At 37.8% G+C, this 17919-nt stretch overlaps 4 protein-coding genes and 1 non-coding gene across 6 annotated transcripts; 1 reads left to right on the top strand and 4 right to left on the bottom strand.

Moving 5' to 3' along the window:
* The first annotated feature begins 31 nt into the window (after window positions 1-31).
* On the top strand, window positions 32-5664 carry HK1 (histidine kinase 1). The gene is made up of 13 exons (NM_127335.2): window positions 32-775; window positions 944-1186; window positions 1265-2038; window positions 2125-2372; window positions 2474-2633; window positions 2839-2965; window positions 3063-3152; window positions 3237-3431; window positions 3532-3601; window positions 3696-3738; window positions 3822-3959; window positions 4051-5094; window positions 5165-5664. The coding sequence occupies exons 1-13, from the start codon at window positions 521-523 to the stop codon at window positions 5399-5401; spliced, it is 3624 nt and encodes a 1207-aa protein (NP_565424.1). The 5' UTR covers window positions 32-520; the 3' UTR covers window positions 5402-5664.
* An 84-nt stretch (window positions 5665-5748) lies between these two features.
* On the bottom strand, window positions 5749-5822 carry AT2G17810. The gene has a single exon. It is a non-coding gene; the product is annotated as a tRNA-Ile (tRNA).
* A 431-nt stretch (window positions 5823-6253) lies between these two features.
* Window positions 6254-8747, bottom strand: ARAC1 (RAC-like 1). 2 transcript variants are annotated; one of them, NM_001084441.2, is made up of 8 exons: window positions 8364-8747; window positions 8123-8265; window positions 7842-7929; window positions 7643-7752; window positions 7480-7543; window positions 6941-7005; window positions 6784-6849; window positions 6254-6693 (listed from the first exon to the last, which is right to left on the bottom strand). In NM_001084441.2, the coding sequence occupies exons 2-8, from the start codon at window positions 8219-8221 to the stop codon at window positions 6592-6594; spliced, it is 594 nt and encodes a 197-aa protein (NP_001077910.1). In that variant the 5' UTR covers window positions 8222-8265; window positions 8364-8747; the 3' UTR covers window positions 6254-6591. The 2 variants fall into 2 exon arrangements, with proteins under 2 accessions (NP_001077910.1, NP_179371.1); NM_127334.4 differs by having other exon boundaries at window positions 8123-8747.
* A 111-nt stretch (window positions 8748-8858) lies between these two features.
* Window positions 8859-14971, bottom strand: VPS35A (vacuolar protein sorting-associated 35A-like protein). Its single transcript, NM_127333.5, has 21 exons — window positions 14757-14971; window positions 14499-14595; window positions 14270-14393; window positions 13848-14033; window positions 13572-13659; window positions 13319-13375; window positions 13135-13224; window positions 12922-13044; window positions 12643-12777; window positions 12171-12287; window positions 11508-11747; window positions 11357-11422; window positions 11151-11240; window positions 10809-10898; window positions 10530-10619; window positions 10216-10284; window positions 10061-10141; window positions 9850-9957; window positions 9657-9760; window positions 9471-9584; window positions 8859-9391 (listed from the first exon to the last, which is right to left on the bottom strand). The coding sequence occupies exons 1-21, from the start codon at window positions 14847-14849 to the stop codon at window positions 9190-9192; spliced, it is 2364 nt and encodes a 787-aa protein (NP_179370.2). The 5' UTR covers window positions 14850-14971; the 3' UTR covers window positions 8859-9189.
* Window positions 14972-15396: 425 nt separating this feature from the next.
* AT2G17787 (cylicin) lies at window positions 15397-17459 on the bottom strand. Its single transcript, NM_201753.2, has 3 exons — window positions 17092-17459; window positions 16393-16678; window positions 15397-16300 (listed from the first exon to the last, which is right to left on the bottom strand). Exons 1-3 carry the CDS (start codon window positions 17158-17160, stop codon window positions 15681-15683), a joined length of 975 nt encoding a protein of 324 aa, NP_973482.1. The 5' UTR covers window positions 17161-17459; the 3' UTR covers window positions 15397-15680.
* Window positions 17460-17919: the final 460 nt, after the last annotated feature.

Genomic DNA, 17919 nt, shown 5'->3' with positions numbered 1-17919 from the left:
AAAAGTTGGAAAATTCTTCAAAACCGTACAACTATATTTGTGTGGACCTGAAGCCAAATGTCTCTCTCCATTGGCCATTTTACCTTCTACACATTCCCACTGGCCAAATTCGAAGTTCATTCTCTCTCAAATCACTTTGCCCAAATCTTCCTTTTTCCCATATTTGATTTCTTCTTTAAATAAAGCAAAAAAGATTTCATCTTTCTATTTATTCTCTTTATAAATTGGAACCTACTTTGCTTCTTCTTCAGTCTCCACACTTATCTTATTTTTGCCAGTCTTCTCTGTGGATGAAGCAGAGTTTTTAGTCAATCAAAAGTTTGAAGCTTTCCTTCATGGGTTTCTGATTTGTCTACTAAAGTTTTGATTTTTTTAATTTGGGTATTAATAAAAAAAGTGGGGAGTGACACAAGAAGCAGTATAGTCATTAGTTTTCCACTAAGCAAAGCACCCAAAAGTTCACCAACAACAAAGGCCTAATATGTGTCTTTGTTTATGATTTGGGATCATCTGAAACAAGATGCGAGGAGATAGCTTCTCAATGAGTATTGAGAATCTTCCTGATTCTCCAATGGGTTCGAGGAAGAAGAAGATGCAGATCAGGAAGGTGTTCGATAAAATGACTGAATGGGTTACCCCTTGGAGAAGTAATTTGGAGAGTCCAAGAGAGATGATGATTTTGCGTGGAGATGTTGAACAAGATGAGTTTCAATACGCTAGTAGTCACTGTTTGTCTTCTTACTACAGTGTCTTTGTTGTTCGCCTCGCTATAATGGTTAGATTTCCATCAGCTTCTCTTCACTTTTTTCTTTGAAAATTCCGATCAAAGTTTCTGTTTTTGCATGTTTAGTTTATGATCCAACTTGAAAACCAATCCATTTGATGAGAAAGGTGGAAGCTTTATGAGTTTAGAAATGGTGTGTTTGTGTGTGTATGTGTGCAGGTTATGTTAGCAATTTTGATAGGGCTTTTAACGGTTCTAACATGGCATTTCACAAGGATTTATACAAAGCAGTCGCTTCAAACATTAGCGTATGGCCTTAGATACGAGCTTCTTCAGCGTCCAGTCTTACGGATGTGGAGCGTTTTAAACACCACATCAGAGCTAACAACAGCTCAAGTCAAGTTATCTGAATATGTCATCAAAAAATATGACAAGCCAACAACTCAAGAAGAACTTGTGGAGGTTTTGTTTTCTGTTTTCCTGTCTATCCTTTGTTTGGTTTGAGATCCTTTATTTGATAATTTTTGTTAACTTTATCAGATGTATCAAGCAATGAAGGATGTGACATGGGCTCTGTTTGCGAGTGCCAAAGCTCTAAATGCCATAACCATAAACTACAGAAATGGATTTGTCCAAGCTTTTCACAGAGATCCAGCAAGTAGCAGCACATTCTACATCTTCTCCGATCTAAAAAACTATTCCATCAGTGGAACAGGGCCTGAAGATGTAAGTGGGTGGAACAACAAGTCAATACACGGGAACATGTCTGCCATTTGGTATCAGCAACAGCTTGATCCAGTAACAGGGGAAAATTTGGGAAAGCCTCTTAAAATTCCACCGGATGATCTGATCAACATCGCAGGAATCTCACAAGTGCCTGATGGTGAAGCTTCTTGGCATGTGACAGTGAGCAAATACATGGACTCTCCGCTTCTCTCAGCGGCTTTGCCTGTCTTTGATGCATCAAACAAGAGTATTGTGGCTGTTGTGGGGGTGACAACTGCACTTTACAGCGTAGGACAGTTGATGAGAGATCTTGTAGAAGTCCACGGTGGACATATTTATTTGACATCTCAAGAAGGATACTTGCTTGCTACCTCCACAGATGGTCCTCTTTTGAAAAATACATCAAACGGGCCTCAGCTAATGAAAGCCACTGATTCAGAAGAGTGGGTTATAAAGTCAGGAGCTCAGTGGTTAGAGAAAACTTATGGAAGTAAGCGCCCTCACGTTGTTCATGCTGAGAATGTAAAGCTTGGTGACCAACGATATTACATTGATTCATTCTATCTTAATCTCAAGAGACTTCCAATTGTAAGTTGTCCCTATCAAGATTCTAAGCTAGATTTAGATGCCCAGTAGGATCACGTTGTTTAATTTTCTGTTTACGTATTTTGCAGGTAGGTGTTGTCATTATTCCCAGGAAGTTCATTATGGGAAAAGTGGATGAAAGGGCCTTCAAGACTTTGATTATTCTGATTTCTGCTTCTGTCTGCATCTTCTTTATTGGATGTGTCTGCATTTTAATACTCACAAATGGAGTTTCAAAGGAGATGAAGCTAAGAGCAGAACTGATAAGGCAACTGGATGCAAGAAGAAGAGCTGAAGCTTCAAGCAACTACAAAAGCCAGTTTTTGGCAAATATGAGGTTGGTCATCACTGTATATTCAAGAGACAAGTTCTTACGATTGTTTAACATTCTTAATGCTTAATACTGAAATGAGGGTTTTGAAATTTTCTGCATTCTAGTCATGAGTTGAGGACACCAATGGCTGCTGTAATTGGATTACTAGATATTCTTATATCGGATGATTGTCTTTCAAATGAGCAATACGCAACAGTCACTCAGATCAGAAAGTGCTCTACAGCTCTCCTTCGGCTTCTCAATAATATACTGGACTTGAGCAAGGTGAGAAATTATAAGAAAAAAAATCTTATTTAGTTTTGATATAGGAAGAAAAAATCTTCAAGCTTTAGTATTACATCTGATGACCTTAAGTTAGGCAATGAGTAAACATTTTAGCTGTTTCAGCTGTGCTTTTCTCGAAACTAGTATGTATGTGTACAGCCTAAAAAGATCAATCACTCTAATTTCTTCCTTTTCCACCTCATAGGTTGAGTCAGGAAAGCTTGTTCTGGAAGAAGCTGAGTTTGATTTGGGGCGAGAACTTGAAGGACTTGTTGACATGTTCTCGGTGCAGTGTATTAATCACAATGTAGAGACAGTTCTAGACCTCTCTGGTATGACTCGGTATTATATTGTAGACAGCCAATAATGAATTTTCTTTGCAATGAATTTTTGCGTTATGAAATCTCATATATTTTGCTCTTTTTGTAGATGATATGCCAGCATTAGTCAGAGGAGACTCAGCAAGACTTGTTCAAATATTTGCAAATCTTATAAGCAATTCTATAAAGTTTACAACAAGTAAGTTTTTTGACCATATCTACTTTCTCTTCTTTTTCATTACAGAGATGCATTGCTAATCATAAAAAGATGGTTGCTTTGCAGCGGGTCACATTATTCTTCGTGGATGGTGCGAGAACATAAATTCTCTACATGATGAGATGAGCGTATCTGTTGACAGAAGGAAACCATGGGCTCCAATGAAGACAAAACAGGTGCAACACAGAAATCACTTGCAGAAGTCTTGTAAGAACGCGAACAAAATGGTTCTTTGGTTTGAGGTTGATGATACTGGATGTGGTATGACACTTGAGTTCCCTAATTATATGTCATTTCGCTATCCGCCTCATCGATCTCCCAGATTCTGAAAATCTCTTTATTGTGTAAATCTTATCTTCAGGAATAGATCCAAGCAAATGGGACTCTGTTTTTGAGAGCTTTGAGCAAGCTGATCCTTCTACCACTCGGACGTAAGTGATCATGATTAACTGCACGCAGTGAATGTTTAAGCAAAACTTTGCCGTTAGTTGAATCTTATATCTCACTAGTCTTATTTTTCTTCAGGCACGGAGGAACTGGACTTGGACTATGTATTGTGCGAAACTTGGTGCGTCAAGTTTTGGAACTTTAGAATAGAATTGTTTTATAGAAGCAATTATATGATCTGAAACCTACTTTGTAACTTTACAGGTTAACAAAATGGGTGGAGAAATCAAAGTAGTGCAGAAGAATGGCTTAGGGACTCTTATGAGACTGTACTTGATTTTGAGTACTCCTGACACTGTAGATCAAAACATCCAGCCAGATTTCTCCAAATACGGTCTCGTGGTAAGTAAATTTGGGAAAGAAATAATGACGAATGCATCATAAATTAAAGCTTATGTGTTTGTGAAAGTGTTAATGGTTTTGAATGCTACAGGTTATGCTTTCCATGTATGGAAGTACAGCAAGAATGATCACATCAAAGTGGTTGCGAAAACACGGCATTGCAACTGTTGAAGCATCAGACTGGAACGAGCTGACTCAGATCATTAGAGACCTCTTGGAGACGGGAAGCCGTGACAACAGCTTTGATTCACAGCACAATATATCTGATCCACTGAGAGCAGAGCTTTCAAATATAGTAGAAATCAAGAACCCTGTGTTTGTCATAGTGGTGGATATCGGAGTACTTGATCTCACCACAAATATATGGAAGGAACAGCTTAACTACCTCGACAGATTCTCCAACAAAGCAAAGTTTGCTTGGCTACTGAAGCATGACACCTCCAATACAGTTAAAACAGAACTTAGACGAAAAGGGCATGTCATGATGGTTAACAAACCGTTGTACAAGGCCAAAATGATCCAGATTCTGGAGGCTGTAATAAAAAACCGGAAGAGAGGCTTGTGTAATGACTTAAGAAACAGAGGAAACGGAAGTGATGAATCCCACGATTGCTTAGAAATTGATCCAACACAATTCGACACTTGCAGTTCCGATGATTCCTCGGAGACATCTGGCGAGAAACAAGTAGATAAATCTGTTAAACCAAGCACCTTGCACTCTCCAGTGCTTAAGAACTATCTCATCGATGCCACTACCAGCAATGATGACTCAACATCTGCAAGTATGACTCAAAAGAACCCAGAAGAAGAAGATTGGAAGGATCGGCTGTATTCAGGAATTGCGTTGGATGGAAAGAATCAGAAATCTCTTGAAGGTATAAGGATCTTGCTGGCAGAGGATACACCCGTTCTTCAACGAGTAGCCACCATAATGCTTGAGAAAATGGGAGCAACTGTAACTGCAGTCTGGGATGGACAACAAGCAGTTGATTCCCTCAACTACAAGTCTATCAATGCTCAAGCTCCAACTGAAGAACACAAATCGTTCGAAGAAGAAACCGCTAACAAAGTTACAACTCGGGAGACTAGTTTACGGAATTCCTCGCCTTATGACTTGATCCTCATGGACTGCCAGGTACAATTACTTTTTTCAATTCCACATGTAAAGAAGACATGACAATTTATTAAACATTTTCTCATGGTAGATGCCAAAAATGGATGGATATGAGGCAACAAAGGCGATAAGGAGAGCAGAGATTGGCACAGAGCTGCACATTCCAATCGTGGCGTTGACAGCGCATGCAATGTCTTCTGATGAAGCGAAATGCTTGGAGGTTGGAATGGATGCTTATCTCACAAAGCCTATTGATCGAAAGCTTATGGTCTCTACCATTTTGTCACTCACTAAACCATCAGCATTCCAAACTTCATTGTCCGCTTGAAGAATCGGGTAAAAATCTAACAAGTGAACTTTTTTAGTAGGTTCAGGATCTTGCATTTTGTATATATGTGAATTTGTAGTTGACGATGAGGTTTTTGGGGGTAAAGAAAATCCTGTTTTTTGGTCATTTTTTGTTTACTGCAATACGAAGAATGTTTTGTACTTAAACATTGTATACTTGTTTTAAAGATGTGAAGAAGTTAAACGACCAAGACAAAGTTTCGCAGCTTTTGCAGCTTATGTTTCCCTTGCGGAAGCAAAGTTCAGACAATGCATGTTGTTTCGATGGTAAGTAAGAGAAAATGTAGTTCAGTTGTAAACCGGCCAAATAAAAAGGGTTAGCTAAAATGGCCCATGCAGGTTTCGAACCTGCGACCTTCGCGTTATTAGCACGACGCTCTAACCAACTGAGCTAATGGGCCATTTGTTCAAATTCTTCACAAGTCAGTTAAACTTCAAAAGCGAAATGAAGTGCATGTTGTGAAATGGCATCGTTTAGCAACATGACTATTTTTTTTTGGAACTTATATGTTGTTCTACACGAGGTAAGAACGGAGGCGCTGGCTAGTTGCATGGTGAAGACTGAAGAGAGCAGCTTCATCTTTTTGAGATTGCTCTGTTTTTGGGTTTGTTTCTCTTGTTTTGAGGATTGTGTGATGGATGAGAAGTGGAGTTTGAGAGGTTTATTTATAAGAAAATATATTAAAGAAGGTAATGACTGGCATAGTTGAATGCAAAATTCTGATTTTTGTATCACAATACTGAAACATTCAGAACTTTTAAAGACTTATATGCATCACAATTTTTTGGATGAAGTATTCAAGACAATAAAATATACCAAATTGCACCATTTGTTAAATTAGAATTGGAAGAATGAGAACAAGTAATATGTTCAAATTAGTAGACTTAAGTAAAGTTGAAGTGGAAAATCCATCATCTCTGTTTTCTTCAACTAGTCATTGAAATCGAAGGAAGAATAGAGAAGTGGTAAGTGCAATATTAGGTCTCAGCTAAAGCTGGAAACTATTCATCAATAAACAGAAATAATCGTTTTTTTAAGGATTAAGAGAGCTTATCACAACGAACTCTGGAACAATTTTTAAGCCCAATGTGTTTTCTTCTTAAGCCTTCACTAGAAGAGTGGAAGAGACAGAGAGACAGAGAGAGATACGTAAGAGAAGCGTAGAGAAATTACAAAATGGAGCAGGCTTTTTGTGCTTTGCTTTTCTTTTTCTTCTGCTTTGGAGGTTGAAGAACCACTCGGATCGCTGCATCAAATACTCCTTTCACGTTCTGCAATTTCATTAAAAAAAAGCTTTGAGAAAAGCTAAGTAAAGAAGCAGAGTAGTACTCAAAACAAAAGGGAAAGTTTTTGTGTCTTGCCTCTTGTGTTTTTGAACTGCACTCGATGTATGCGGGAGCTCCAATTAGTTTCTTCAGTTCCTCTCCCTTTGATGCCCAAAGTGGTGAACGGTTAAAAGGGTTCGTTTAAGTAACAGGCTAAGTAAATTGACACATTTCAAAGAAAAATTCTGTTTACCTGAGCAGTAGTAATTGGTACAGCGCCAGGGTGGTCAATGAAGAACTGTTTGTCATCCCGAAGATCTGGCATATATGATGAAACACAAAACATAAGCACCAGACGAAACTCATAACTATTAAAAGTAGGTCTAGACGGATCAGACAGCAGGCCGAAAGTTAAGCATTGGTATTAAAAGTAAGAAACAGAATCCGTTACACCAATTTTGGCACAACATCTTGTATAAGCCTTTTCTATTAGGTTTATAATTGCTAGACATCCAACAGCTGCTTACATGCATGTAGTTGTCTCTTACAATGGAGGTTAACTATCAAGAGAAAATGTGAGATATGATCCATAACGTATCGCGGAATTCATTAAAAATGATGACGAAACATCACAGACAAGCTTGTAAACCTAGATTATTTCAGGATTTGTGATACTCCAAAATCCAGGCCTAGTTTCCGCTAGACACAAAAGAGCTAAAAGGTACTACATGGATATATCTTGGACGTGAACAAATCAAATTAGCAGACATATATGTCAAAAAACGAGCTTACCTAGTTTGGTTCCAACAAGAACTATAGGGACACCAGGGGCATAATGCTTCAGCTCTGGGATCCACTGCAAAACGAAGATAAAGCAGCAAAAATCACAACCAAAAGACTTTCTTCAGAGTATTCATATCAAAACTTGTAGCAAACATTCATTTCAAAAACGTACCTTCTTGGAGACATTCTCATAACTAGCCTTACTGATAAGAGAGAATGCTAAGATGAAAACATCAGCACCGCGGTAACTCAAAGGTCTTAATCTGTTATAATCCTCCTGCCCTGTTTACAACAACAAAACAAAAGTTTCAGACCCCAAATCCCATAGCTGCCGCTACTACTAAGTAAGATCCCTATTATTTAGTCAGTACCTGCGGTATCCCATAGCCCAAGATTCACAGTGGCTCCATTAACAACCACATTTGCGCTAAAGTTATCGAAAACAGTCGGTACATAATCCTGTTCCACATGAATTTACAAGATTCAATGAGATACAAAGCTCCACAAATCCTCATAACACCAAAAAAAAATTATGGATCGATTCATGTATTGCCACAAGCTTTGGTCTCATCAATCAATAGAGAAGACAATTTTGAAGCTTGTAATTCACAGAACACAGAATATGATTCAATCTAAGGAAGGAACATTATACCGTAGGAAAAGTGTTGCTGGTGTAAGAAATCAGCAAACAGGTTTTACCAACAGCTCCGTCGCCAACGGTGACACACTTTATGAACCTCGAAGCGCTCATTTCTCTTCTTCTTCCTTCTCCACCAGAAATGGAGCTACGTACGTCTATGTATGATCACAACAAACAAAATTTTGAAAAAAAAAAAAAAGAATCTCTAATTCAAAAATAGCAACCTCAGATCTACAAAACCTGAGGAAACAACCTCAAATATAAGCTCTCAAAAGCGTTTTATTTTTCCTTTCAATTCACCATCTCCGGTACAAAGGGAACAAGAAAAACCCTAGAAATGTGAAAAGAGAGGAAACCCTAAATTGGAATCGGAAATGTGAGAGATCAAAGAAGGGATCAAAGAAGAAGAATGGACGACGTTAACAACGATGAATCGAATTCTAGAGAACAACAACAAGGGAGAGAGAAAGAGAAAGTAGAAGAAATGTGATGGCCGGAAATTTATGCCATTGAAGCGTTCACAAAACGAACAATCTCCTCCATCAACTTTCTCCGATTGTTTTGCTTTTTTTTTTTCTCGTTTCTTTTCTGTTTTATTTTGTTTTTAAAAAAATTTAACCTACAATTTGTTTTTTTTTTAAATTTTATTATTTTTTCAAAATTTTTTAAGTTGATTTCGTAAACTGAATTTCTATTGATATATTTGAAGGCTGAAGCCTCACAAAGGTTGTTAATTATGCGTTATACAATGGTATTGAAAATGTTTTTATGCGTCAATAATCATTCAACAGAATACATAAAATGAATACTTTTTTCATGAAGGACATTATCTAATATGTAATATCCAATGTTAAACTCAGAATACTAAAGATTCGTATAAACACACATCAAACTCCACAAGTTACAGACCATGAACCGCCTTGAAAATCCGAGGAATAAAACTAGACCTAAACCCGGGTTTACATTTCGAGCAGCAAGCAACACAATATCAGTCCCTTTCCGATTCTCAAACGACTCAAAGCAAAGCTTTTTTTTTTTTTAATAAAAACAAACCGACTTCTTTTGACCAACATGAGATTCTATACTTTGATCGCCTGGTATCTCTCACCAATGGCACCCTCTTTCTGCTTTTGGAACTCCATGAACTCAAGCGTAGTTGCAAAGAATGATTCAGCAGATGGATCAGAGGGCATCGATTCTTCGTTCTTGATCAGTTTTATCAGGCTTTCTACTGATTCAACTGTTATCTGTGGAACCCCTTTCTCATAGAAATAGAGGTACCTGCCATAATTCACATTACATAATGCTGCTTGCTGATCTGGGAAAATGAGAAGTAAAACAAACAATAAAAAGCGCTTACTTGTTTAGTATCTCGATGAAGAGGGTAACAGACCCTGTACTACCCCGAGCTGTGTTGGCCACTTGTTGAGCCGAATTTGCAATTTTAAGCGCTCGTTTCAGACAAAGTAGAACCCTGATTTCAAGTAAGAAACCTAATGAGCTATTTTAAACACACTGTGTTCTATCGCACAGAAGAAAGTATTACCTTTCTCCATCTTGTATGGTCTCACGATCTTCCAGCCAGAACAAATGAGAACAGGCATAAACAGCTCGACATTGATCAGGTTTCTTTAGAAGTTTCGCTGCATACTGCAAGAGTATAAGTTTTCCCTTGTCAGCCTTTAAGCAGAGACAATTGAATATGGTAAGAGACTAATTATCATATCATGATGAAATACCCCCGTAGCCTTGTGCGTTAATGTATCTCTATTCTCAACACCAAATACTTGCATCCTCTGCAGAGTTCCAATTATAAGTTGTAACGCAGTCACCTGGGCCTTTGAGTCCTGTTCAAAAGGCAAGTTTTTGACGCACGAGAGAGAGTTAAACTCACCTACTTGCTTTGGTTTAGACACGAGACATATGAACGTCCGCGAAAACATAACTAACCGAAATTTCTTCTTCGTATAAGATGTATGCCTGGGTGAAAAATTCGTATGCAATTGGTTCTTCATCACACTTATCCGCAGCCTGATGAAATAGGAAAGATCTGTGAGCATTTTACCGAGCAAGTGCATACTAAATAAACAGGTACGTAGTTTTACCTCAGCACATTGCAAGTACAACCGGAATGCCAGGTCAGGTGATGGAACATTAGGTAGCGCTTCGATAATCTGCAACAAGCAAAAAAATCCAACAATAAATACAAGAACTGATGACTGTAGTGGAGACAGAGCAATAACAGCAGTCTCTTTAGCTAATATCTACAAACTGTTGATTGAGAATTTTCAACGTTGTCAATCAGCTTGTATGAACTAACTTTGGCTAAGTTTTAAAAAAGTAATGTAGCTCTGAGACACATTGTTCTACCTAAAAACAGATCTGAACACACAAGGCAGTGAAAAGTTATGAAACTTACCTGATTTAGAAATTGGAATATTTTAGTAGCAGTAACGGAAGCCTCTTTTCCAAAAGGATTGTCTCCTTCCACTGGCAATCGCCTGATTAGCTACAATTTAAACAAAACAGACAACAAAAATTACAGAATTTGAAGAAGAACAAAATTAACAAACTATATCAGATACTCTTCTATGCGGTATGGCACATAAATAGAAACAACCAAACCATGTCATCGCAAATTAAGCTCAACATAAATTATGAGGGGCTTTAAAGAATAACTTCGCTTAAGAAATCAAACCTTTAGAGTAGAAACAACAAGGGGAGGAATGGTGAATTTTAAGCGCTTTGGCCCTCCTGTCAGGAAATGCTTCTTCAGGACATTGACTATCTGAAATTCAATTAAACAGCTTCAAACACTGAAAGCCAAAACCTTAATAGAATTTTGAAGGAAATGATGACTCCTGGGGATAAGTATAATCTATGTCTCAGTTGAAAATTACAAACAAAGAATAAAGGCAACTGGGAATAAATGCCATTAAACATTAAAAATATTAATGTAAGCCAATAACTAGAAAGCCTAAAGTCAGCATAAAGATATGACACACATTAATGAATCTGAATGTGCAAGAGCTCAATGCACCTTAAACATCTCTTCTGGGTCATCATTATATAACATATGAATGAGAAGCGCAACAGAATTCTGCTCCTCCTGAAAATCATCTTCATCAACCTAAGAGCGTAGAAAAATATGTACAGAAGTCAAAATACAACTTAATATTGGGGTCACAAGTGATTGAGAGGATATTAAGTACAAGATAGAAAGTATCTCAAAATGCTTATAACAACCTCAAGACCTTGCGGCTCATCCAAATCGTTGATAATTCCTTTAATCAGTTCAAACAATGCTTCAACCTACCAAAGTAAAACAAGACAAAGAAATTCAATTTTACCACACAAATAGTTCAACCCAAAGGGTAATGGCATAAAGGTATCCTACCTTCTCCGCTGTAGTAATAAGAGTATTGTTTTTCATAATGCTTCGAACTATAACAGTAGCCATTATTCTCTTTGTTTCGGTATCAAGGTACTCCACCACGAGGGGATAGTTAGTTAGTTTAAGGGCGGTGACAACATCATTATACTTCTCTAAGGGAGCACTTAAAAGCGAGACAAGCTCCTTTGTTGCACGAGTGTCATCAATCTTTCCTTTTCCGGACAGTTGCTTAACACATGATCCCTGGGAAGAGTTAGTGAAGAACATTAAATTCAAACTCTTTCACCCAATGTACCCTATTCCAGCAAAAAATTCGTATAAGATACGTAGTAGGAAGTTTTCTGCAAATGTAGCGTACCATAAACATGTATAAAAAAGCACATACATATAACAGAATAAAACATAAATTCCTGAACCAATATCCGCTACAAGAATGATAAACAAAGATGAACCTGAAATCTGTTTTTTTTTTTATATAAAAAGATTGGCATCTTTTGACACAAGTATCACAAATTTAGCAATGTCTCAGCAATGTGAATAGAATGACAAGATAATCTAAATAATGAGATCGATAGGCCACTAAGCAACATTGACAGAAGACGGAGTATTTAAACTTGAGTTAAGAAGAGAACAATAGGTAAATACAGTCGCTATAAGAAAACTGACCAACACTTGGTCCGCATAATCAAGCCGATCAGGGTGAACGTGAAGAGTAAACTTGAGAAGGGAGGAATATAGGGTTACTGCACTCAGAATAGGCATGTCTTCTTGTGCTTCTATCACCTGCAACATCATAGTATTCCCACTTAAGAAAAAAAATTCATTGGGAAAAAAGGCGTCAAAACCACATAATTTAAGAAGTGAACACATGCAGAACTGTGTTAATTAGGGTCACGCTTTGCAGCGGATACATCCAACAGATAAAGAACAATGCATCTTTCTAGATGTTGACGGAATCGTCTAAAGTGAAGAGTTTCACTTAAAAAAGAAATGTCAAGCAAAAAAATAGTTGGGCCTTCTCCATGTCTTTCGTGATGCTAACAAGTCCAGTCAACAAGATTTCTAAGCTGTCATTACTTTCATACTTTCATACAGAAACAAAAGTGTAACAGGACTCACAGCCTACAAGTAATGTTACCTTTCCAATTGCATTATTCAACTTTGAGAAAGCTTCCACTTGCAGGAAATAAGGTAATACTTCCGCATTTAAGGCAGCATAATTTGACAGCCTCTCCATTAAACGGGAAAGCACTGTCATGATGTCAACTGATGCCTGAGAAGAAAACCAAAGAGAAAGTGAAAAAAACAGGAGGTTAGTGAACCACTGACACCAAAAACCCCGACAGTGCAGTTGCAATCAAGTTAGATGATTAGGAGCAGAGCATAATGCTAACTACGAGAGAGCTACTCAGACTACCTGAAGTTGAGGACACGCCCCAAGAAGTACATCTAGAGTCTGCAAGTGATACTCGTCAGGAAAAACTTGAATTATACAGTCTATTAGGTAATATTGGGCAATCTCATCTCTGCAGTTCACAATCTGAGAAATCATCAGAAAAACATTAGTTTTTGGTTAGGGAATAAGTTAAGTTTGCAAGTGTATGTGTGTTTACAGGATATAATATTTTACCTGCTCTAAGACTCTAGGAAGAACTGTATCTCTGTACATATCAAGGTCCACACCTTCTAACTGACTCAGCACGTGAAGGTTCTTTCCAACCTGATAAGTGAGGGAAAACGTACGCTTCCATCAGTACAAAACAAACGGTCGGCACTTCAGTTCACTGTTACCAGCTGAAAGAAAGTCATATTACAAGGTCACGAAGCTCGCCCCTCTCTTTCTCCCGTCTCTCCTTTTCTCGAGCAGGTCCCTGCAGACCAGAAAGCCCGATAGGAAGCTTCAACTCAGGATCATCAAAGGGTAATGATTCACAAGCAATACAACACCTGCATGATCAGAATCATGCTCTCATAGTCCAATTAAATCTCCATGAAGTGCAAACATTCTGGCAAGCTCGTTTCCAAAATGAGTAGAAGGGTGTATAACAATCTTAAATCATAACTCACCTGATGTTGCATTCTGACCCAGAGTTTATTCATCTCAGTAAAGTTCAGTAGTACAAACTCCACAGCATCTATGACTGTATCAGCATCTCTGTAGAGATTTGAAAACGAGTCACCAACTAGATGAATCAAAATGATTTTAATTAATAGCCAACATTCTATATGAAGTCGAAAGAAACTAGGGATCTTTGTCTAAGAAGATAATTTAAGCACAAGCAAGAACCCCATGGGAGTCCCAGCTGCTATGAAGAAACCCAACAATAGTGTCTACATGCTTACCCTTCATACTCAGAACCAATGTCAGGTAATTTATCTCGACTAATCTGCGCAAGGTAACTTCTTAAGAAGAGACCACGTAGAGGATGCTGAATCCCACGGCACATCTCAACAAGATCTTTAAGAATTTCCTTGGCAGGAGCTTCCTTGGTTTTGATATACACGGATCCTGCTGTACATAGGAGATACCTAGGGAAGGGAAAATAAAATGAACAAATATTACTTTAGCTAGAGAAGTGAACAGACTAAATATCAGAAGAAATGCTAGCAACATCAAGTAGTAATCAAATAAACCATCTTTAAGATAACATGAATTTGAACTAAGAAAGACCAAAATGATTCTTTACGAAGATACGATCGATAAAAAAAAACTTGCCAAAACATAGGAACAGACAGCGAAAGGGAATTGTATGAGAGTAACTTACAAACGCGGTAATATGTTACCAGCATGCTGAACCAGCTCATAGAGTTCAATGACTGAGCAGCCACGACGAGTTTCTTCCATAAAGAAAATCTCAAGTTTCCTCAATTCATCAAAAGCTCTCATATCTAAAAACCATCAAATCAGATCACAAACAAAACCCTATTAAGTCAATTAAGGGATTGAGCGAAATAAATATGATCAAGGTAGATCAGAAGACGGAAACAACTCACATAGATCATAGTACTTGTGAGGTGATAGCTTCGAAGTCCGTAACTCGCTTAGCATCTGAGCCGAATACTTGAGAGCATCTTTCAGATTATTCGAGTCCTAATTAACCAAAAACAAGACAAGTTTTTTCCCAAAACCAAAATTAGGGTTCCTTCAATTCTACACATCAATGAAAAGTACAAATTTGGAAATTTCTCAATTTCAACGAAAATAGTCACAGAGAAACGAAAGGAAGAAGTGAAGGGAAAAGCAGAATTTACAATAGCGCGTTGCATGTAAAATGCGTTTTGCTTGAAAGCAGCAGCACCGGCGGCGAGCCATTTCTCTTCATCTTCTGATCCGTCTGCGATCATCTTCTGATCTTCGTCTTCTCTAAATCTCAATCTCGATCTCTGGGTTTCTCACTTTTCAGGTTTCAAAAAAAAGACCTTGTGAAAGTCTTTGGATGGGAAAAAAATTATGTCATGCTTCACACGTGTACGTTTTCCTCGCTATCCACCGTTCGTTGTTTCTACTTAACTTTAGATCTAACGGTCCATATTCTATTTCATCAAACCGAATAAAATCCAGAATTTTAACCGCAATCGTTTCTGCTATATTGGAACTCAACCGAACCGGATAAACAAAATTTATTTCAATTTTATATTTTATGTATTATGAATAAACATATCAATTAATATAAAATATTGTAACTACTTTGTTATTTTATTATATTTTTGATTTGCATTTTGATTAAAATCGAACCAAATCAAATTATAAATAGTTTTCTCTGCAACATGGATACCACCTGTTTGGTCTTCCAATGTTGTTTTCTGTTTAATGTGTTGTCTGTAGTTTGAAAGTGGATTGTTCCACTTTTGTACCGTTGGCAAACTCTTTATAATGAGAGGCAACACTTATGAGAAAAAAAAAACAAAGATCGTAAATAAGATTTACGATTGATAAGGAAGTAGCCAAAGAAGTTCGAAACTCTCATGTAATTTACTATCTAACCAGCACATATATTTACCATTTACGTAATTGGTGATTTACTATATTACCAGTACATCTACAAAGAATCACACATAATTCTGAGTTTCTTAAGTTTCAAGGCTACTCTAAAATACTTGGGAAAACTATATGTTGGTCATGTTAACCACTCTCTCTCTCTCTCTCTCACTCTCTCTCGACCAACTTTGTTGAAATCAGAACGGGACAGTGAATGGCAATGCGTGTACTTCGGCTTCAGGAAGAAATCTAGCAGTCGGCCACACCATGGAACTACTTCCCTGGTTGGTTTTCTGATTGCTAACTTGTGGACTTTTGGCTCCAAACTTGATGAACAACCACCATTCTTGATCTTCAGAGTCAGTGAGCTTGCTCTCAACCCGATCAGGAGCCCAGTTCTCGATAAGATTCAAGAGTTGCCCAGCCATGGAAGGAGGGCATTTCCTGCATAATAGCTTGGAAGGTCCAGGGGTTTCTTGATGACTAGAGGTCGGTTTCTCTTGTTCCAGAGGGTTACATGAAGATAATGATGGCATCTTCTTCTCTTTACTAACTTTTCTGTTATCTTTCGAAGGAACTGACTTCTTCTCTTTGTTGAGTTTTGTTGTGATCTCTCTCGACGAACCAAAAGTTGGATCTATTCTTTTCTCTTGACAGACCCTTGAATGACCAACAGACTCATTAGGAGCAGTAGCAGCTTGAGAAGCATCTAACATTTCCCGGGAAAAGCGCTGTTTTTGATCCTTGCTGGTCATCATCACCCCATCCTCAGGATCTTCCTGCCCTTTGTCAGGTAACCGAGTCCGTATGCTGGTTTCTTTAAACCAAGAAAGAATGACACCATAAGCAAACAGACCCAACAACAAGTAAAAGCAAACAAGCTCACCAGAGTCGTTATGTTATGCCTACCATCAAGGGGCTGACTCTGAATTTGCTTTGGTCTCTCATTGCTATGAAGAGTGCTATCACAAGAATTCTGAGACGATGTTTGAAGCTCAAGTTCCACAGTCTGGCAGCTCTTCTCTAACAACTCGACCTCACTGCTTACTAATTTGCCACTAGCAATGGCGCCTTCATCTTTCCGCCGTCTCTTATGCCGATGCTTCCTGCTCCTCCCCGCCTCATTATCCCTATCCTTTCTATCTTTTTCATTCCTCTTGTGTTTTCTATCTTTCTTCACTTCCTCCTTTGCCCCCTGGATTTCCAAACCAATGAAAGAAACAACAATAAGTGTCCATAACTTTCTTATCCAGTAAACCTCCAAAGGACAAAGAAGGAGAGTAGAAACACACAAACAATGTAGAAATTGTCAATGACTTACTCTACTTCTATAAGTTTTAGGAGGCTATTCAATTTCAACCACATTTGTCAGTATTCAGTCCAATGAATCAATTTCATGCTTTGAGATAAATTAGTTAACTTTTTAAGTAAGATTTGAATTCCCATCTATATGGCAAATTACTTCTCCATGATAATCAAAGTTTCCAACTTTGACAAAAGATTATCAAAATCAAAGAAGCAGGAAGCTGAGCAATAAAAAAATCACATGAACCAAGAACATAAAAAAGAACCAAAGTCATGGACTTTTAAATTGCTCAACAAATCAACCTTGATCGATTCGATCAGACTTTCTTTCCAAACATAACCAGGTGGTGGAAACGGATAACACCGAGACATTCTCACACGATCACAAACAAACAAGCTCAGAGACGAACTCGCGAAAACCCTAGATTGGTTTACGAGGGAATCGCAATTGGGTTTTTACTTTGGGGGCTTTTGTTATCCAGGGATAGTGATAAGAAAATCAGATTCGGGAGATTGAAGAATTTGGTATTGAATTCGAGATCAGAGAAGAACGAAGGAGGTAACGAAAATTCCCAGGCTTCGTAGCTCTCTCCGATCCAGAATTTTTCTCGTTAACTCGTTGCTTCGTTATTTATAGAAAAAAAGAGGATGGGGTTGATAACGAACTTAAGGTGTGTTTGGAAACAGGAATAGCACTAAACGATGTCGTGGTTTTGTAGGTTACTTGACGGTGCACGCTTCACATGGACCATTGTTTCGAACCATAAGACCCAAAAGCAGGCCCATAGAAAACAATTGTTTCTGTTTTTTTGACATTAGGCCCATTAAAATGTTTTTTCTATTTTTTATACATAGCAGGCCCATAAAATTTTAAATAGAAATTAGAACCATTTGTATAACTTTTTTTTTTTGTATTTTAAATTTCCATTAATTAAAAAAGATTCCAAGCTGAACCCAGCTAAAACAACAAGAAAAGGAGATTACAAAAGCTTACCTACTTACCAATCTAACAAACAATTCTAAAGTAGACAAGTGTGTAAAATGGTCGATGGGGGAGGTACCTTTGGAATCTAGGAAATGGTCGATCAATCATTGAAACAAAAAAATTGATAATTTTTTCTTGGACCAAAA

The sequence above is a fragment of the Arabidopsis thaliana genome, chromosome 2, assembly GCF_000001735.4.
Source record: "Arabidopsis thaliana chromosome 2, partial sequence".
NCBI lineage: Eukaryota > Viridiplantae > Streptophyta > Magnoliopsida > Brassicales > Brassicaceae > Arabidopsis > Arabidopsis thaliana.
This window is presented reverse-complemented; position numbering and strand designations above follow the sequence as displayed.